The following is a 21,280-nucleotide window of genomic DNA, read 5'->3' as shown; positions in this document are numbered from 1 at the left end:
AAACAAACAATAGGGCCGCTGCTTTTGGAGGGGGCTGCTGACATCTCATGGATGGATAAATGGATCTAATTTAATCATTATTTCACCAGCCAAACAGTGACAGTCTTAATGGTGTATGGGGGAAAATGTTACTGTTTACTCTATTACACCATGCTCTTTTTACTTGATTTCATATTGAGCCTGTGAAGATGTGTTTGATGCGTCACTTCAGCTATGCAAATAGGTTTTATTGACTGCTTGAATTTGCAAAGAATGTAAATTATGGCATTTTGTAGTTTTTAAAATTTCACAACAGAACATAAACGTGGAGAATGGCCAGGCTGAATCAACCCCAAACCTCTTCTGTGAAGCCCCTTGACCACCTAATGCACACATTTTACCTTGAATAAAAACAAGTCAAACATGCAGAATCATTTTCTTTGATTTATTTTAACACAAAATGCCAAGCAGAGCTGATTCTGTGCAAATGTCTACTTCAGCTTCTTCTTGGGGCGAAGGTTGTTGGTGTGTCCACACTTCTTCTTACGGCAGTTGACTGCACGTGGGTGCAGACGGGCGTAGCACCTAGAAAGCAAGAGATCAGAAGTAAATTACAAGGCCAGTCTTCATGAACCTATATTTAAGCTAATGGTCATAGTGACAAGAGATCATATGGCAGTACTTGGAAAACTTTGATATCAAGTTCTAGTGCCAAAAGATTTTCACCTTTTTTGTTTCGCATGAGAAATTAATGATTGACCCTTAATCTTAGTGTGTCCAGCATATATACTGGCTATATGCTGCAAATACAGCAAGCTAAGAGCATACACTCATCTTCATTTACCAAACACCATTCAAAATCTTTCGCCTTTATGTTTTTCTGTATATTCCAGAACAACTATGAGTTATACACTTTCAAACCATGGCTGACCAAAGTACAGTGGTGTAGTCTAAGTGTTGTGTTCACAACACCAATCAACTTCTTTACAGCATACAAATTTATTCAAACAAACTCACTGGATGATGTTCAATTCTGGACTTACTTGCGGCAGATCATCTTGTCGCAGTTGTACTTCTGAGCCAGCTGTCTGAGAGAAGGCTCAATGATGCCACCACGCAGACGAAGAACAAGATGAAGAGTGGATTCTAGTAGGAAGTTTACACACATTATCAATCTCAAATTCAGTTCCATCCACATATGGACTTTTAGAAAGCCCTTCTCTAGTTGGCATCTTACAGAGATACTATCATCACTTTAGCAGTGGGCTCACTTTTATTAACTGTCCTTACTACTTATGTATTAAATGAAAAACACATTTAGAACATCCACTCTTCTTGGATTTAAGATGTTACCTTTCTGGATGTTGTAGTCAGACAGTGTGCGTCCATCCTCCAGCTGTTTGCCAGCAAAAATCAGACGCTGCTGATCAGGGGGGATTCCTGCAAGCACAATAACACTCAACAAACTCAAATTTTCATTTAAAAACCAATTTCTACAAAAATGTTACCTCAGCAATCCACCTGCTTACAAGTTGGTATGGCTTCTCAGAAATCAGTGTGTCAGTCTGATCAGATTACATTTACTGCCTTTTATCCAAAGCAACCTACACTTAAGAGATAGACTAAACGCCTATGTCTATGTCTACTTACTTGCCCCAGCTATAAAACTGATGACTTTTTCGCGACTTAGTTCCTGGCACGCTTTTGAATAATTATTAAACCAGTAGCAAGATTCCCCAACACTTCTTGAGTTATCTGTGACCCTCACCTTCCTTGTCCTGGATCTTGGCCTTGACATTTTCGATGGTGTCGCTGGGCTCAACCTCAAGGGTGATGGTCTTCCCCGTTAACGTCTTCACGAAGATCTGCATGTTTGCAGGCTAAGGGAGAGGGGAGAGTGCTAACGTTAGCTCAAGGCACAGCTACGTCCCAAATCACATTAGCGACCATAACAGATTGGCCATGAATGATAAATAAAGAACATAAAAGGTAATTAAGGGACTGTTGCTATTTAAAATACTATATTGGATCAGAATACAAACGAAAACGGTCGGATCATTAGCGCTGCTAACTCGCGTTAGCCGCAGACTGAACCCGCTGCCAGGCCACGCCACATGCGACGACCGCTTGTCACAATTTTCTCTACTTTTTGCCTCTGAATCGTAATAGTTCTACTAGATACCATAGTGTGAATGATATTAGACAAATGTGACACGTATTTATGCGCTCCAGATATTTATGCAACGGTAGAAATCATGAAATATGTGCTGAACACAGCGTGGTCTCACCCGGCTGATAGCTAAGCCTCAACGAAAAGGGAGCGGAAGAGCCAGACGCTGAAAAACGTCACTTCCGTCTACTCGGCCCGCTTCGTTCTTCTTCTGCTGCTACCGTCGCTTTTTTTTTCTTCTTCTTCTATGGTTTTTCGTGTGTGGTTGCATTTAGCTCATTGCCGTTCTCATGTGGTCTGGAGTATGCTTGGACTGTAATCCAGGGCTTTTAACTTCAATAGCACACGGATAGGACAAGCACTAAAAATAACTCTTACTATAATAGATATATCACTACATGGAATTTAAGTAGTGACACATATTCCTTTTCGTTCATTTTAATTATAATCAATTCCAAACAGCAGCCAGTCAATACTGAAACCCAGGAATGTGATCATTCATTACAAGGCTTGATAAAGACAGTTTCATATGTGATGCTATCATAGTCTAGCTAAGATCTTATCAAGGCCACATAAAATATTTTCAATCATACAAAACTCCCTATTCTTTCCCTGTCAGAAATCCAATTACATTTATTGAACATTGACATTTCTTTTCCATTCTTATCATATGCTCTATCAGTGTTAACCTTGAGTCAAAGAGAATTCCTAAAAACTTAAATGATCCACCTCCCTCAATTTCTCTCCCATTAATCTTTAGTTTCATCCCTTCTTCGCTTCTTTTCCTAGAAAAAAAATTGCTTGTATTTTTTCCACAGAGAACCCATGCCTTTCTATTTCTATCTCCTACACCCACTCTGATAATATGCCAGCATTTCTTTCCTCTCAAGCTCAAATGACAGTCTTTCTGTGTGTGCTTGCTCTTGGAGGGATTTGTTATGTCTCTTTGATAACTTCATTAAGAGTTTGGTCTAGACCTGCCCTATGTGAAAAGTGCCTTGATGTAACTTTGTCATGATTTAGTGCTATATAAATAAATTAGATTTCATTTGAAAACAGTCAATAATGTAGTAATATAACATCACCCTTTCAGAGGTAAAATTAGTTCTATTCATCCACAAAGTTTGTACAAATTTGTTACTGTATAGAAGTTAAACACATCAATGCATGTTTTTGTTTGCAGTTTTATGTATTCCCTCTCCTTTTGATCTCTTTCTCTCTACCCCCCCAAAAAAGGAGACAGTGAATTAAAGAGGTCAAAGGAAGGAAAGAGGAATTGGTGAGTGGTATTTCAAAAATACAGACTGCCTCTCCTGCATCCTCCAACTGCTGGCTGTCTGTTTTTGCTTCATTGTCATTTTATTTCCAGCTTATGCACATTAGCTTATATTAACAGTTTGTGAATTTAGGAATGACTTCCTTTATCTTTCTTTTATCTTAGATTGCACTTGTCAGACTCTCTGCTCTGAGGTATGATGGGCAATTTTTTAAATGGTATTTGCAATGTATATGTATTAATGTATTAACCCCTGACCCATATCGGAGACCACATGACTTGCAGAAGCAGACTCTGCTCTTAATCGACAGCAGATGGCGGGCTGAGCTTCATTTTTACTCCAGGCTTTCATGCCGTCATTTCAAAGTAAAAGCTGTCTTCAAACTGAATTACTGACCTCTCAAATACACCGAGATTAGTCAGGAATTTGCAGTTACAGTTAGATGCGAGCCAATGGAAGTCTACATATACTCTATAATGTACAAAACACGTGGCCATAGTGATGTGCAAGATACGACTGGACTACAAAAATAAAAAAGACAAGACATAACATGACATTAGTTCGATATAGTAGTTTTTCACATCCCTACTTATTCACAGACACATCTGCGAGCCCTGAAACCACCCTGGGGGCCCGGCAGCTGGGCACAGTGCTTCTAAATGACCATTAGGTGGCAGCAGAGGTCCAACCATTCTCTGGGAACGGAGGAGTAAACAACTTTTGTTTTTCTCAAATGACCTGATTTTTGCACGAAGGCATTTGAATTGGAAAGTTTGTCTGTTTTACTTTTTGGAGAGGCATTTGGAGGAGAATCAATCCAGCTTAGATCTGGTTTAGTTTGAAAATGCATTAAAGGAGCTGGCGGTGTTATAAGGGCTGCATTAGTTCTCTATCTCTGTATCTACAGCATCCCTTCATAAGGACGTAACGAGTGTGGTCGTTTTCCAAAAGGCCATTTGACGACCTGCTCTTGTTCGTAGCTGAGTTTTTCACGTATAAGATTATGTCCAAAGAGACACAAAAGAGGTGGAGTAAACAACTATTTTCCTCTGTGCTGTGCTCAGGATGTCCGTCAGTCAGAGGCATGTTTTCCTCGAAGAACCTGTAGCCATCAATCATCGGGGCATGTTTTCCTCTGCTCTCTCCACACAGTTTTACATGTTCATTACGTTGCCTTTAAAGTATATCTGAAAATACGAGTTGTTTTTGAGAGGCGTCGCACTTTCGCAGCAGTTAAGCGGTAAATAAAGTTAAGGAAATGGGGATTTAACACCGCACCCACGTTGTGGTAGTGTGACTGTCTACTGAGGTGACCGGCTGACATAAAAGTTGTGGCAAGTTTGGGGTTCACATTTAGTGTTGTTTTAGTTTGAATTTGTTGCCTATATTAGAGGTATTTTGTGTCTTTAGAGGGATGCCTGCCTAAATATCGCTGTTCTTGTTTAATCACAACAAAGATGATTCTGATACATTTGGCCAAATAAAGCAGCCTCGTGTTTTGTTTTGTGTTTGACGGCTGCAGAAATGAAACGCTCGTACCAAAGAACAACACTTGAAGGCGTCACAAACCTCCTGAGGTCTTACATAATAAATTCAGGACACCCCGCCCACTTCTTACGTCTGCAAATAGGGCTGCGAGTCGGAGAGCCCAACAGAAGTCCAAAATAAGTGCAAGAAGCGCGTCAGCGGTCAACAAAACAGTCACACTGCGGGACAAGAAGGAGAGGATCGACCGCTTTATTGTTCGGGAGGACTGGCACAAGCTGCAAAATAAAAAGATTCAAAAATGGTCTTAGACAAGTTGAAAAAGTTTGACATTGTCTTCGACTCGGCGGAGGTGGACTGCCCCCCGGTGTACAGCAGCGGGGACGTGGTGTCCGGCCGGGTGCTGCTGGAGCTGTCCGGGGAGAGCAGGGTGGACTCCCTGAAGCTGCACGCCGAAGGCTTCGCCAAAGTGCACTGGACCGAGTCCCGGTCCGCCGGGTCCAGCACCGCGTACACCCAGAACTACAGCGACGAGGTGGAGTACCTGAACCGCAGAGAGGTGCTGCTGCAGGCAGGTCAGTGCGCAGGGCGGACTGGGGGGGTGTTAGTGGGTGAAATGATCGGCACAAAGAGAAACAAACAAAAACATAAACGAAGAAATGCATAAAGTCATCCTGCCAATGAAACCGAAGCAACAGGGTCTTCTTGCTGTGTAAATGGGCTCAGGCGATGGCCTGGATTTAGACCTGTTCCAGATACTGAATCTGTCCGGCTGAGTTTGTGGAGAGAGCCAAACACGAGAGAAGAGATGTTTAATTTCTTGTTGAAAAACGAAAGAACGAAACGAAACGGAAAAAAAGTGAAAGAAAAATAAACCAGCCAGATAAAGAAAAGGCACTAAACACTCATCGAGCACTTAATTGACTAAAATAATCTTTGTTTGACGACCCTTCCTTCTGTCACTGGTTTTTGTTTTAAAACGACCCAAAAAAATAAATAAAAATAAATGCAACAGCAGCTGGTTATACAAGAACTGCTTCTGTTTTCATTTAAAGTGCCCAGAGCCGCTCGGTTTAAAGCACAGACAGGAAATAGGACAGCCAGAGCTTTGTCGACCTCAGGTTGTTTTCCTGCTTCAGTTTGCATTCACTTTTGCTTCTTTAAAAACCAGCAATCCACCTTTTATTAATATGCGTATCAGAGCTTCCTGTTATATGTTTAAATGCATATGTGTCTGGGAAAAATAGACCCATTAAGATTATTTGACAGTGATAGTTTTTTGTTTGCCTGTTTTTCTATTTAAACCGGAGCTACCCACTAAGTAACACACAACACACTGAGTTTGTTTAACACAGCACACGTTCTTTGACCTCTGCAACAGCAAGCGTGTGAAAAACAAAGTAGTTGGGGCAGACGCTGTTACACAGATTGAGAAAAACATGATCTCAGTCAGCACAATGGACCGCCCCTCAGAGTGAGCACGGAAAGCATGTGATTTCAGAAAAACACACAGGGATCCAAAATCTGCTTAATATTTATGACTTTCTAGAGAATACTAATGTTTTTTAAAGTATGTGGCAATGTTGCAGCAAATACTTTATACCACTTTTTGTTTCCTTTTTGCCCTGTTTCCTGATGATATTGTGTCTAGCAAAAGACTGTTCAGGACATAAGCAACCTTCAACTGTCTGAAGTCCAAGAAGTTAAACAGATATGAAACAAAATAACAAGTGAATTAAATGTTTCCTTGTCTTCCCTTCAGATAATGGCGAAGTAACTGTCCTGACTGCTGGGAGACATGAATTTCCATTTAGCTTCTTGCTGCCAGAGGAGACACTGGTTACCTCCTTTGAGGGGAAACACGGTAGCATCCGTTACTGGGTCAAAGTTAAGCTACACAGGCCGTGGGCTCGTGTCAAGAAGCTCAAGAAGGAGTTTACAGTCATTGAGCCTATAGACATCAACACACCAGCCTTACTGGTGAGCATCTGGGCCTGCACTTTTCATAAATGTTTCATCATGTATTTCAGGTTTTCTGGGTGTTCTGAGGCTCTTGCTCATTGGGCTTTGTCATTCTCAGGCGCCCCAGGCTGGAACAAAGGATAAGATGGCACGAAGCTGGTATCGCAACTTTGGACAGGTGTCTGTAACAGCAAAGATCGACCGCAAAGGCTACACACCAGGTCAGAGTCTAGCATCTGAAACAAAAGCCTCTAAAAATGTATTCATTGTTTGCCAGATTAGGAGTGTCGTCGGTTTCTAACACGTTTTCTTCTCTTCAGGTGAAGTGATACCCATCTTTGCAGAGTTTGACAACTCTACCTCCAAGTCAATTGTGCCCAAAGCCTTCATCACTCAGACACAGACATTCATAGCCCGTGGCACCATGAAGCAGAAGTGTTCTGTGGTGGCCACATTGAGCGGTGATATTGTGAGAGCCAGATGCCGAGAGACTTGGCATGGCCGTGCCATCAAAATCCCACCTGTAGGGCCCTCCATCCTGCCATGCCGTATCATCAAAGTGGAGTATTTGCTCAAGGTGAGCCGAGTTAAAGGTTGCTTCATTCCTTAGGAACTAGAATCTTGTATTCCATTTGCTTGTGTGGCTGGATCCAACAATTAACCATTTTTCCCTCATGACAGGTTTGTGTTGATGTGCCCGGGACATCAAAACTTTGTCTGGAGCTGCCACTGGTTATAGGCACCATCCCCCTTCATCCTTTTGGAAGCCGGACCTCGAGCGTCAGCAGCCAGTACAGCGTCAACCTGGAGTGGCTGCGTATGGCCATCCCAGAGCAGCCTGAGCGTAAGTCTCCGTAATATTATAGCGGCAGAGAGCGGTTCAAATGCGCACAGAGATGGGCTTATTAACATATGGACAATCTTAGCTGAACATTTAGCAACATTTAGTGCAAATAATCACATGGCAGAATATTACTTTTTGCTTTTCAAGACCTTCTTTAACATCCAATCAGTATGTGGGCCTGTTTTCCTTTTTTTTTTTTTATGATTATTTTTATGATCACTTGACTGCCAAAATAGCTCTTAGTCTACATGCATAAGCAAACAAACTTGCAAATCTGCTGAAATCTATGTTGGATCAAATCAGTGTTTGTTAGTGCAAAAAGCAGCAAATGTTTGGACCTGTGTTATTCTGTTCAGTCTGGCTAACCGTGTCTTTTTCCCCTCTGCACAGCTCCTCCAGATTACAGCTCCGTGGTGACAGAGGAGGAAGCCGGGCAGTGCAGCAACACGCTTGTCCCACAGCTAGCCGAAGACCTGAGTGGGATCATGGAACGTCCCCTCATGGCTTTTGTCCAAGAGTTTCGTTTCCGACCTCCACCTGTGTATAGTGAGGTAAGTCATCAAATACTTGCGACAACATGCAGCCTCAACCACAATATTGCGGTGGTTGAATGGAGAGATTTTCTTAAGAACTTCTTCCAGGTTTTCCAGCTAAATCTTGTGCACATGTAATTGCACCTCGGGCTAAAAGTTTTTACTTTAAGACCTGTTTTTTGTTTCACTGAACCTTCATCTTTTCTGTCTCTATTTCCATTTCCTGCCTACAGATTGATCCAAACCCTCAGCCCGTCAACATGAGACCTCGTTGCATGACATGTTGAGCCATGAGCCCCACCTGAGAGTCAAGCAACTAAAGTTAGCAAAAAGAATCTCGAGATTTCTCCTGGATTACTTCTCTCTGAGATACAGTCCTTGGACCCACCAAATGTTGTGGAGCGGGATCGAAGCGCCACAGAGAGGTCATGAAAGGCAATGTGAGGAGTTGGAGAACAGTGGAGGACCACTTTGTTTCCAGTCCATAAAGTAAAGTGGACATTTTCCTCTTCTCTTGAGAGGGAAGCAGCTTCATACATCAGTTTCTGTCCTACCCAAGTTATTCTTGGCTTACGATAAACTCAAGCTACAAATACCCCCAAATCAACCATTTTTTTTACCTTTTAAAGAGTTTGGAGTATACTGGGGGAACTTTTTGGGACATATTTGGGATGTGCAGCTTGATATGTCTGGTAGGCAGTCCAAAAGATTGCTGATAAGTTGCATAATACATTGTTACTCTGAGTAGCATCTTTTTTAAGTGCAGTTATTGCCTTCAATTTCTACTTTCTGCCTGGCAACACAGTAGATGTTAAGAAAACAACATGCTACCCATTGTGTGACTATCATTTTGCCTGTGATAATGTCTACACATACTGTACCTGAAGGTTTGAAAGTGGAGCGGAACAAGTCAAATAAGCAAGTGTAGATGTATTTTGTGCATGCAGATAAGAATATGATAAAGGGAAAAACATGTGCCTTTTTTATCTGAGGTGGGAGGTTGATTAAGTTTCAGGGAGTTATATGAAGCAGAACAGAATAACAGTTGACTTTTATGTGGCTGAATTCCAAGAGAACCATTAGTTTAATCCAAGACTGAAGGCACTGAAGTGTCAGATAGCTGTGGTTGATTTTAGCACTGATTTAAAAAAAAAAAAAGTGAGCAGTTTGTGTATAGTGCTCCACAAGGCTCATCAAATAGATCTCCCAGCTGCTAAGCAAAAGGAGGATGAATAGATGGAGAGCTCTAAGCCATGTTGTATGAAGCTTTTGATTGGAGGCAGATGTATGGGTGCATTGCACTGCATACAAGTCGAGCCCCAAGCTGGTGACGCCACTAAAATGTGCGGAGTAAGGGACATTCCAAAAACTGATTTGAGGATAAAGTTTTCTCCTCGAATAAGACTAAACCAACTGGTCTTCAGGGTCAGTCGTGCAACTTTATTGGCACGCACTAAACAGAATTTATTTTTATACAGATGTTGATTCATAATCTTGCCAATGTTTTGTAATTGTTTTTTCTAATTAAAATAAAAGCTTAAATTCATGTTTGTCTCTAGTGTATCTTTTGAACCTTTTATTAAGGAAACAATAGAGACTTTCCTGAGAGTGTTGCATGCCAGTGGATTGCTACATCAGGTGTGTGAGTCAAAGTGTTCACTGGAGGAGCTGGATATACTCACTAGATCAATATTTACAGGAATTATTTCTGATGTGACATTGCTGATATTTGTTAATCTAGAATTCAGACATAGTCGGAGATGCTAAAAAACAAATTAAACAATGAACGTGGACTACACTGTGGAAATAAATGTTGTATTGCAGTATTTTTGGTAGTAAAAGGCCAAAGAAAGTTCCAAGCAGGAAAACATGACTATAAAAACGTTAAAGCTATAGAAGCTTCCCACTGGTCATTGGGTTGTTTTAACCTTCAGGAACCTGAACATGTTTCTGATTGTCAGTGAATGAAAAGGTGTAAGGCTTAAATTCTTGTTATGGTCAATGATACTTTATTAATACCACAAAAAGAGAATGATATAATTTGTATTTGTATGGGCGTGAAGAAGAAGAGTGAGGTGACTCTCACCCTGACAACTTCTTGGCTGACCTGATCATCAACCCCAGTGGTTTTTATGAAAGGATTTATCCACACAGTGAACAAAAGGGGTGAAAGGAGATTTTGTCTACCACCTTTTCAGTGGTATCTGTTATGTGATATATATATTTTATTTTATTTTATTTATTTTTTTGTTTCTTATGTTCATTTTTTGTCAAACCTGTATATCCCATTGAAACTTATTTATTTTACAAATATTTTATTTTTCTATATTCACCCAAATAGATTAGTGCACCTCTGGGTTTTCTTTTTTGTTTGTGTCCTACCTGTGCTGTAAATTAGAGCAGTTATGTTGTAACAGAGACTCGCACAACTGCTAATGAAAATTTACGTGACACACAAACTTAACTCTCAAGAATCAAGGTTGCACTGGAACTACAAAAGGACAAACTCCATGTAGATTCACCCAGTGGTACTTGCACAACACCAGTCTGACTCATAGATTTTATGACCCAGATTTACAGTGCACATGGCTAGTAAATAGCCAAAACATCTGGATTGTTTTCTGTATTCGTGGGTATAAGTCTTTCATGCTTTATCCAAATATCTCAATCCTAAAGGGCTAGATTATTAATGTGTTTGCCTAAGCTCCAGTGGTCCCGTAAGTTCAGGTCATTTAAACAGAAAAGGTTGATACACGGTAAAGCAGATGTATCCAAAATGCTTGGGAAAACTCACGTAAAAAACACGTCATAAACGACAGGCTGCACTCAAAACTCTGTGAAAAGGGTGTGGGCACACTTGAAGATGTTCTGGCAACAACAACAGGGCGTTTACACCCCCAACAGGGCAGGTCGACAACAAGACAGGTGCAACACATTAGGGCAGGCTGGGGTAATCACAGTACTGTGAAAGGAACAAAGGGAGGAAGTAAATCTTGTGCCAACACAATAAAACAGGAAAACAAAACAAACAAACACAACATAACTTAATGTGTCATGACACTCCATGGACATGGCTACTCCTTCTTCACTGTGTGAATATGTATGGACGAGGAAAGAATTTAAAAGTTCTTGGATTCCATAGCTGAACATTGCTTCCTCATATTCAAGTAATCTCTTTTGCTTCCATATGTAATGAGCTGTTATGTTTTACACTGATCAGGCATTACATTATGACCATCTGCCTAATATTGTGTTGGTCCTCCTTTTGCTGCCAAAACAGCCCTGACCCATCGAAGCATGGACTCCACTAGACCCACAGATGCTCAACTGGATTGGATCGAGATCTGAGGAATTTGGAGGCCAAGTCAACACCTCAAACTTCTTGTTGTGCTCCTCAAACCATTCCTGAAGCATTTTTGTTTTATGGCGCGGCACATTATCCTGCTGAAAGAGGCCACAGCTGTCAGGGTATACTGTTTCCATGAAAGGGTGTTGATGGTCTGCAACAATGCTTCGGTAGGTGGTACATGTCAAAGCAACATCCCCATGGATGGAGGACCCAAAGTTTCCCAGCAGAGCATTGTCCAAAACGTCACACTGCCTCTGCTCCCATAGTGCATCTTGGTGCCATGAGTTCACAACGCACACACACAGCTAGCTGTCCATGTGATGGAAAAGAAAACGTGATCCATCAGAGCAGTCCACCTTCATCCATCGCCCTGTGGACCAGCCCTGATGCTCATATGCTCCTTGTTGGCTCTTTCGGCACACATCAAACTGTGATGCTCTGACACCTTTCTATCAGAACCAGCATGAATTTGAACAATATGACACAGTAGCTCGTCTGTTGGATCAGACCACATGGTCAGCCCTCGTTCCCCAAGGCCTCGTTGCTGGTTCACCACAGTTATTTCATTGGACCACTTTTGATAGATCCTGAACTCTGCAGAGCGGGAACACCTGTCAAGGGCTCCTGTTTTGGAGATGATCTGACCCAGTAGTCTAGCGATCACGGTTTGGCCCTTGTCACTTAAATCCTTACACACATTATGTATCCCACCAACAGGTGCCATGATAAAGCGATAATCAGTGTAACCATTCACCTGTCAGTGGTCATATACTTATACCTTATCAATGTATATAACCTATGACATGAATTAGCATGATGTAATATTTTTCTGTATCTGTATTTTAAAAATGAATAATTGATATAACTCATTCTGATGATTCTCTGCTTTCTATCTTGTCTTTTTGACTGTAGGTGTGGTAACTTAGCATCACCCTTCATATCTCAACCAACCACAGCCTATTGTCTGATCCTGCAGGGAGTTACTACTTCTCTCAGCAGATCAGATCACTCCAAACAAGGAGCCATTCTTAGCGGGGAAACTCACTCTCACAATAACATTTACATTTTAGGCATTTGGCTGACACCTTTATCCCGGGCAATTGTGCAGGAACACACTGAGCTTTCGCTCCCCTTAATAAATCTGAGCTATAGGTAGGTGACAGTATACAATGTATATTAGAATTGCAAAGAGAAGTCACGCATTCAAACTATTATGATGTACAATCCCATGACAATTAGTAACATTGAAACAAACAGCATATTATGTGTTGAACAGTTTCAACACACGATTTAAGCTCTAAATTATGAGCGTAGCAGGTTGAGGGGAAGCTTCTGCAAATTCAATTACATACAATTTCAAATTTCATCAGTAACAACATAATATTTACCAAGCTGACCTCATGGTTTTGTATAAAATTTGAATACCTAAACTGACAAGTGGCAGTAGCTGCTACATGTAAAATGCAATATTTTAATACTGTGGAGTAAAGTGTGGAGTAGCATCAAATGGAAATACTGAACTTGCGCTTTATTACATTTTTCTATATGTGTGGTAAAAGAATCAATGTGTTGTGGAGTTCTAAAAATTTTCTTCCTGTAACAGTGTAACGGTGCTTATACTACTCTCTGAGGGCATTACTTTATTTACTTACTTACCATTTTCAGAGAAAATATTATTTTATGTTCTATGTTATTTGAATATTTCAGTTTGAATTTATTTTCAGTGTAATTTTCTCAGCTATATCTTTTTCAGTTTTCACGTTTCCAGTTTTTAATACTTAATACTGTGCATAGTATGACAAAAAGTGTACAGAAACTATGTAGACTAACTGTCCACTGGTGCCATGGACATGAATGTCTCTGTTTTTGGCAGAGAAAAAAAAAGCTACCAAGAAATTACTTCTATTGGAGGTCTGAAGACTAATCCTTCTAAACATTTCAAACATATCTAAGATATCTAACGCCCTACTCTGTCATTTCACTCTTCTCTGCTCAAAGAGTATTTATATCTGACTCGATTTGCATTTAGGGGACATAGTGTTCTTTTGAGAGTAGAAAAAAAAAGATGAACCCTTGTACCCTTAATATATGGGAATACGTTTGAGACAGAGCTTTCCTGTCTGATCAGCTTGCCCATGTCATGCCAAGCTTGTGTGCTTTCCAAGAAAAATACATTCCTGAACACTGCTTACATGTTTGTGACATTAAGGAAGAGAAAACTTCTCCTTGTAGCCAGCTCATCAAAATGAGTGATCTGGCCAACATGCTCTGTCACATTGGAGAGGATATAGTTTATGCCTTCAAGAATGAAGGAAACAGTTTGAACTGTATGATAAATTAAGCACATATTTGAAGAAGACAGCACAGTCCCAGGTGAGTGAAACTATTACTGGTTCATTGACAGACCACACAGTAAAAACTTACATCTGAATGTATACATCCATTCATCCCTTATCTGTATTGCTATCCCCATAAGGGGGGGCTGCAGGGGCTGGATGCCATCCCAGTTGTTGCTGAACAGGTTGCCAGTCTATCATAGGGCCAACATACTGGCCAACTGTTTCTGTGCACACGGAGTACATGGAAGGAAGTTGTGCAGACAGGTGAGAACATGCAAACAGAAAGTCTCCAGGCTCAAACCTTGAATCACCTTGCCATAAAGTGACAGTGCTAACCACTGAACCACGTGCAGCTGTTGGACTTAAATAAATCTTGATTAATTTTCAGAATTACGTCTACATGCCACTGTACAGCAGAAAACCGTGCATCTGCACCATGCAAATGAGATGAATTTGCCAGTCAACAATCCCCTTAACTTAATTGTTAAGGAATTTTTTTTAGCTCATGAGAAGTTGTAATGTTTTGCTTCTGAGAAACATTCTGTGTAATTTTACAGCTTTGAGCACAAAGTGCATTGGACACTGCAAAAACTCAGCACTGCCTTTTATACCACTTCCTCAACATTGTATCTTAACTGAAACTGAATCAGTTTCACCACATGCATAGATGAGTTTTGACAATCAGATATTCAGGGGATGGCCAGATTGTTGGTTCAATTCAGACAACTACTGGGTGAATTTTCCTGACATTAGGGGGGAAAAGGCTCATGGTCCCCACAGCATGAATCCAACTGATTATGTTATTGTAAATATTTGCACAAAATGGGGTTCAATCAGTCATAGTTCCCCTGAATTCTACTTTTGCTTGCCATTCAGAGGTTGACTAATGTTGTTTTGGGAGAAAACAATGGATTCAAATTATCTTCAGTACAAACATTCACATCCCCATAATGAGAAATTATAATTTATCTGATTCTTTGATTACTGACCAATATAAATCTGAGTGCCATCAAGAGCTTTTTACTGCTAATAGAATCACCTCACTGCTTTAAGAAAGGCTCTACTATAAATAAATAATAACTAACTACTATATATCGATTTTTAAATTGTGTCGATGGGCCAAGTAAAACCAGCCCAGTGAATAATTCACTGTGCTTTTCCTGAATGTTTTTGTCACGTTTTGTTCAAAAAGAAAGGACAGAAAAGGAAATGTGAGGAGAGCAGAAAGTGCTTGCAAGAAAATAAACCGCAGACCAGCTTTCCTATTGGTGGAAAAATCCACCTCATCAACCAATCACAGAAGCCTGCTGAGGGACGAAATGTTTCTTGTGTGTATGCTACAGTTTAACTGGTTGATCGATCAATGATAATTATGTAGACCTATAGCCTATTTTATGGGCATGTCGTGCAAGAGATAACAGATCATGTGTAGGCTTTCAGGGAAAAAATATTTTAAGTGTTCAGTGAATGGATCATTGACTTTTGTATATATCATGCCCTTACTTGGAACCAACCCAGGGCATAAACTAATTCCCAACCCAGTTTCCCAAAGGGCGGCCAGGATGAGCGTTTGTCATGTGAGTATGTTCTTAAAATGGTAAACTTGTGTTCAACGAGTTTGTGAATAATGAAACATACGGACATTATCCGGTGGGTGTTTCCGAGGAGCAGAAATGTGTCATTCGCAGGCGCTCTGCCCGTTTCCAAATGAACGGTAAGCAATAGTTACGTTATACGTCACAAATAATGTCATCAGTTCGTCAGCCGAGTATGCTAACCAGTTAGCTAGCCAGTTAGTGTTTGTGACATTAAGGAAGAGAAAACTAACCAGTTAGCTAACCAGTTAGTGTTTGTGACATTAAGGAAGAGAAAACTAACCAGTTAGCTAACCAGTTAGCTAGTAGTCCATTTCGAAGGGACTAACTAGTGTACGTGATCCGGCAGTGAGGTTTACTAACGTAGGCTACTCTCGCACAGCTATGCTAGCTGGCATCCATTTACACAAAGATTGACAATGAATGGCCGAACAAATGCATTCTCGATAAATTTTTTTATATAATAAATAACATACCAGTAACCTACACATTGGCTTTTACCATTTCGCTTTCCGTACACCCAGCTGTGTTTCTATTTGTGTTTCTTCCTTAAGTACACACGGTAACTTAGCAACTACGCACGACTCAGCAGTAAATCAGCGTAAAGGGGAACAGGAATTTGGGGGGAACCAAATCGGTTGACACACCGGTCTAGACCGGTAGACAGTTTCCGCCCAAAAGACCCTTTTCTTTCGTTTTTTTTTTTTTTTTTGGGGGGGGGGGGGCTACTGAGACATTCACCACAATTTGCACCAACATCAACGAAAATGCTGCAAAAAAAAAAAAAAAAAAAGGACTTGGAGGAAAAATGCAAATGGACTGACATGGAGACGGAATATCTGTCCAAGTTTTTTGTTGCTCTCCCGGTGTACATATCTTTGGTGTCCCCAGCTCCACAAACTCCTGGACACAGACTTGCTTTTTGTGATTCCACCCAAAGTGATGCCAAGAGACAGGTTCAGATCTATACTGCGTTATCCTGAGGGGGAGATACTCAATGACAGGAGGGGACACCTGCTTGGAGTCAGGCCTCTCTAGGATGACCTCCACTCTTATAAAGCATGTAAATACACCAGCTCCAAACTGCTCTTGGACCTGGTCAGCATGAAGTTTGGTGTATGTGGCACCTGTGGCGAGCAGGAAGGGAGGCACTGGAGGGAGGGTAAATGCTCTCAACATAAAATGTGAAAGAGCATCTGTGAGATGCATCAGAGAGGACCCACTTGTATTTATCCAATGAATGGACACACAGGAAGTGTCTCCACCATCCATGTGAAGGATGGAGATGGACTCTGGGCTGTGAGAGACATTCCCTGTCCCACACCAATCACAGTGAACAGCAGGAATATGAGTGGGGTTAACCTATCAGACCAGCCAAACCAGGGGAACTGTTTGCTGGTACAGGGCCATGTTGCTGCAGTTAGTGGACATTGCTACAGAAAATTCCTTCATCTTGCACCAGGAGATGTGGAGGGTGGAGTCCGTGGCATACGGAGAGTTCATGGAGGAGCTGCTGCGTCAGCTTTGTGGCTTGGACAAGGCAGGTGTTCCCCAGAGCAGGAAAACAGATCCTGTTCCTGTGCCCATTGTCATATAGAACAATATTTCCCAAAAAGCCCCTAAAAGCAGACTGAAATGTAAATGCTGCCTCCAGGTGGACAACAGGAGGAGAGACACACCCCGGTGGTGCCAGGCCTGTGATGTAGCCTTCTGTCTTGTGGTGGACAGGCGCTGTTTTTTGAAGTGGCATAAATAATGTGCGTGATAGCTAATTGTTTTGTAAATAGTTGTACAAAACTCACCTGAGGCATTGTCTTGTAAATAAGTGTATATAACTTTGTTGTTTGCTACATTTGTTTGAAATGTACAATTTATATTTACTATTTTATCTATACATTTATTGAGCATGTTTGTGGTTTTCAAAGTAAAAAAAAAAAAAAAAAAAAAAAAAATATATATATATATATATATAGTATGTATATGTGTATATAGAATGAACTGGAACTGAACAGGTACTGAAAAAGCTGACACCAAACAAGGTGAGGTAAACTGTTTTCAAAAGTGAAATAGAAATGTTGCACGAGATTTGTTCATAAGATTTCAGTATTTCCAAATTATATTTTTCAATCATATTTGTCTACGAAAAGTTTCTAGCAGCTGCTGAAGTGTTGATTTGCAAAAATTCCAAACACTCATATTTTGGAAGACATCTGGCAAGGGGATGTGATTTTGTAAAATTATGGCCTGTTTGCCTTTTTGCCTCTTGAGGACTGAACAGAGGACCACCACCCCACCCACCGGCTTACAGCAAACTGCCGCTGTAGAGGTAGTCATGCTATGCCTCTATTGAAGGGCAACGAACGGCCCTTCTCATTTGCATCTCTTTGCTTCTGCTGCTCAATCTCTTCCTCTGTCTTTCCTTCTCAACCTTCTCCCTATGTGTTTTTTAATGAAAGAGAAAGCTGGAACCGTGTCAGGTTTGTTTTTTTGCCTTGCTGTTAAAGCCCAGGTATTGGGAACAGGGAGTCCTACTTCAGAAAAACATGAGGTGGATCAGAGGGAGGCTGACCCGGCTTGTTTTTTTATGTTTGACATCTTTGGATGTGTTCTTTTTCAAACCAGTTTGACAAGCCGTCAGCTGCCAGTCAAAATGCCGCAGACACATTCCTGTTTGCTGATTGAACAGTGAGTCACAGTACCTTGTTTTTCTAGAAACTGTGGCTGTAGATTCTCAGATAGGAAGGATAGAAAAACACAGGTTACATATAGTGCCAAGACAACAACAACATTGGATTGATATGTATAGGCAGACTTTATTGATCCCAAACTGACAAGTAATTTTGACAACAGCAGTTGTCATCGTTATTATGTCACGCTGTAAGACAAATGGCTTTTTGTTGGCTTTTACATGCTCATAAAATCATGCACAAATTTTATTTTGGAAGGATTGGGAGGTTATACCAATGTATGCAGCTGCTTCAGATGGCATTTCAGCTGTTCCAACATAGACCAATGCATGTTTGTGTGTGGATTAGCCAAAGCTAAGCCACAGAAAACACATTTGAAGTAAGCATTAGTCATACATGTAGACATGTTACCAAGGATGCATTTCCAGGTCTGCAACCAAATATGTAAAATCAAATCAAACCCAGTCAAATTTATTTATATAATGCCAAATCATAACAGAGCTACATCAAGGCCCTTTACATGTCAGCAGGTCTGGACCAAACTCTTTATGGATTTATTAAAGAGACCCAACTAATCCCTTCATGAGCAAGAACTTGGCACTTACTATTCTTAACAGGTTCAAATTTTTTCTCAGCATGTGGCTTTCTTGAAAATGAGACATTGCAGGGAAGTACTCCTTTCTGTTGGAAGTCACTTGTTACGTCTGTGTGTGTGTGTGTGTGTGTGTGTGTGTATGTGCAGGTGTGTGGCTATTTGGAGTTTCCCCTGTGAGTCAGGTGGGGATCTGCCTCTCTCTACCTGACTAGCGCAGTGGGATCCTCAGGCCTCCACCCGTATAAAGCCTGTGCCAGTACGCCACTCCTGGCAGATGACTAGCAACTTGCCACCGGCGCTCTATTTTCTGTTGTATTGTTGGGCTGTTGGGTGATTATGAGTGTGTGTAATAGGTTTATTGGGCTAGAGATTAACATAAAAACATCATTGGTGTTAGTGATAATAGGTTTAGGAATGCTTTCTTCTTTTGGTGAAATATTTTATATGATAGTGATAATCATGAGGATTTTGGTTGGTATTCCTTTTGTTTTCTATTCTGAAGTAGAGCTCTAGTTTCCAGTCTATTTGGGTTTTTCCCTTGGTTTGTCATTCTGAAGTAAGCACACACCTTTTTGTGTGTAGTGTTGCCTCATCGCTTTTTGTTTGTTAAAAGAAAAAAAACAATTACTGTCAATGAAAACTTGACTTACCCAATACATGTGGTTTGTTGCGTGCTTCTCATTTGCGCCACTAATAGAGGCCGTAAGATTACTTCATTTACAATCCCTAAATATCTGGTGCAACTGTCATATTAACTCTCAGTCCTTAACAGCCTGGATGCTTTCCCATGGAGTGGTGAAGTTTCGGTGAGAGGGAACAAGAAAAAACATTTCATTGCCCACTCCCTTTTCTATTCTCTACCCCAGCAGCCAAAAGCCCCGCTGGAGAGTAATAGGGTCAATCAGCTGTTCTAAGAGTGCAGATTTCACAAAACACACAGGAAAGCAGCCAATGGAAATTATGATAGATGTCTTGAGGATTGTGAATTGAATCATTTTAATCAGTTTTGATTATTTAATTCCAATCTAGACACCATAGAACCTAAAGAGCCAGTGTATGTCAGTCAATTTACAAATTTGACCTAATTTGTGTGAAAGCTGGCCAAACTATTTTTTTCTAAATGATTCGACAATATCTTGATATCCTTGGTTCTTAAGATGGTCACCAAGACTGAGGTTGTGGAGGTGATAAAGACTTTTTTAAACAATGCTTCACTGGGTGCCAACAATTCAGGTGCTGAACCAAAACATAGCAACATCAAGCAGGGCTGTCATAGTTGACCGATAAGTACTTATAGTGTGAAGCTAATAATAATATTTGAGACATGTCTGATAGTTTTTAATTGAACACAATCATCTCTTTTTGGGCTATTGTATCTATGTATGAATACGAAGTATGAATCAGTCTCAATACAATTATCATTAGAAGAAAATTATGTGGATGGCCATGAATTTTAAGGCTGCAGTTGGGCGCAAGCACGAGGCAACATCCGCCTCTAATGCTACAGTGCCCACAGTACAGCAAGGAATTCCTTTTCAAGAGTGCTGTAGTCCTGCTGGTTTGGAGAAAACTGGCTGAAAAGGCGGTCGCTGCCTGCTGAGCCTTCCTGATCAGGACAGCACCGTTCTGACATCTTCTTCGTAGCCGTAACAGTTTTCTACAGGAGACAACCTAACCCACAGGAGGCGTTGGAAGGTGGCAGAGGCATTACGCATGTAAAATGCCATCACAGTGTACTGAAGAAGTCAGTAAACTGTCAGACATAACAAAAGCAGAGATGTCGGAGGCAATCTGTGTCAAGGGAACCAGTATTCTCTTAGCACAACTGCTCCTACCCCATCAATGCAGCCCTCAACGTGTGGTAGAGGAAAAGAGCCAGGTTAAGTTGCATAGTTAACCTTCTGATAGGCTGATAGGTGGTACAGAGCCTCACTTTCTGGAACTAACAGGAGCTGTTAGTGGAAACTCTAAGGCCACGCTTCCTGTCTGAAGTACGATTCTGTGTCACTGAGCCTTCATTCCACAATATAAGGCCCAGAAAATCTGGCATGCGACACTGGTATTGGTAAAAAAACTAAACCCAAAAACCCAGTACTGAGTCTCCAGGCTGAAAAGAATGCTGCACTGCCTTTTTGTCAGGATGTTGTTTTGTTTTAGACTAAGAGTGCTGCATGTTTTTTAAGCTGCATTACATGCATGACTCTGGGAAAGAAGCACATTGACATTAGGTGGAGCAACTGCCATCAGCTGTTTTCACAACAGTTTCAAGGAGCCTCTGACTGTGTGCAAACACCAAGTCGGCTGAGCCCTGAAACCCTGATGGCCTCAAAGACAGCAAAACACAAAAAAGCTATGTCTCCATCCCACTCTGTACACATTCAAGGCCGCAAGACATATAGAGTCTGGTGGAACTTCTGGAGCGCTCCTTGGCTCTCAGGATGATATGCACTAGAAAACTGATGCCC

At 41.0% G+C, this 21,280-nt stretch overlaps 2 protein-coding genes across 2 annotated transcripts; one reads left to right on the top strand and one right to left on the bottom strand.

Annotated features, from left to right (window-relative positions):
- Positions 1-406: 406 nt before the first annotated feature.
- On the bottom strand, positions 407-2,315 carry uba52 (ubiquitin A-52 residue ribosomal protein fusion product 1). The gene is made up of 5 exons (XM_029499496.1): positions 2,268-2,315; positions 1,748-1,859; positions 1,333-1,419; positions 1,023-1,125; positions 407-564 (listed from the first exon to the last, which is right to left on the bottom strand). Exons 2-5 carry the CDS (start codon positions 1,848-1,850, stop codon positions 471-473), a joined length of 387 nt encoding a protein of 128 aa, XP_029355356.1. The 5' UTR covers positions 1,851-1,859; positions 2,268-2,315; the 3' UTR covers positions 407-470.
- Positions 2,316-5,068: 2,753 nt separating this feature from the next.
- Positions 5,069-9,408, top strand: arrdc2 (arrestin domain containing 2). The gene is made up of 7 exons (XM_029499695.1): positions 5,069-5,486; positions 6,674-6,891; positions 6,992-7,094; positions 7,194-7,450; positions 7,555-7,717; positions 8,108-8,268; positions 8,484-9,408. The coding sequence occupies exons 1-7, from the start codon at positions 5,213-5,215 to the stop codon at positions 8,535-8,537; spliced, it is 1,230 nt and encodes a 409-aa protein (XP_029355555.1). The 5' UTR covers positions 5,069-5,212; the 3' UTR covers positions 8,538-9,408.
- The last annotated feature ends 11,872 nt before the right edge of the window (positions 9,409-21,280 follow it).

The sequence above is a fragment of the Echeneis naucrates genome, chromosome 4 (assembly GCF_900963305.1).
Source record: "Echeneis naucrates chromosome 4, fEcheNa1.1, whole genome shotgun sequence".
Lineage (NCBI taxonomy): Eukaryota > Metazoa > Chordata > Actinopteri > Carangiformes > Echeneidae > Echeneis > Echeneis naucrates.
Note: the sequence above shows the minus strand (reverse complement) of the source record. Positions and strands in the feature narration are given on the sequence as shown.

What these genes read in the sequence shown, in the direction of transcription:
- uba52 (XM_029499496.1), bottom strand. Translation starts at nt 1,850, where the DNA reads ATGCAGATCTTCGTGAAGACGTTAACGGGGAAGACCATCACCCTTGAG. An exon ending in CAAGATCCAGGACAAGGAAG is followed by an intron (nt 1,420 to 1,747) that starts GTGAGGGTCACA and finishes TTGTGCTTGCAG; the next exon opens with GAATCCCCCCTGATCAGCAG. An exon ending in TGACTACAACATCCAGAAAG is followed by an intron (nt 1,126 to 1,332) that starts GTAACATCTTAA and finishes ACTTCCTACTAG; the next exon opens with AATCCACTCTTCATCTTGTT.
- arrdc2 (XM_029499695.1), top strand. Translation starts at nt 5,213, where the DNA reads ATGGTCTTAGACAAGTTGAAAAAGTTTGACATTGTCTTCGACTCGGCG. An exon ending in CATCCCAGAGCAGCCTGAGC is followed by an intron (nt 7,718 to 8,107) that starts GTAAGTCTCCGT and finishes CCCTCTGCACAG; the next exon opens with CTCCTCCAGATTACAGCTCC. An exon ending in CTCCACCTGTGTATAGTGAG is followed by an intron (nt 8,269 to 8,483) that starts GTAAGTCATCAA and finishes TCCTGCCTACAG; the next exon opens with ATTGATCCAAACCCTCAGCC.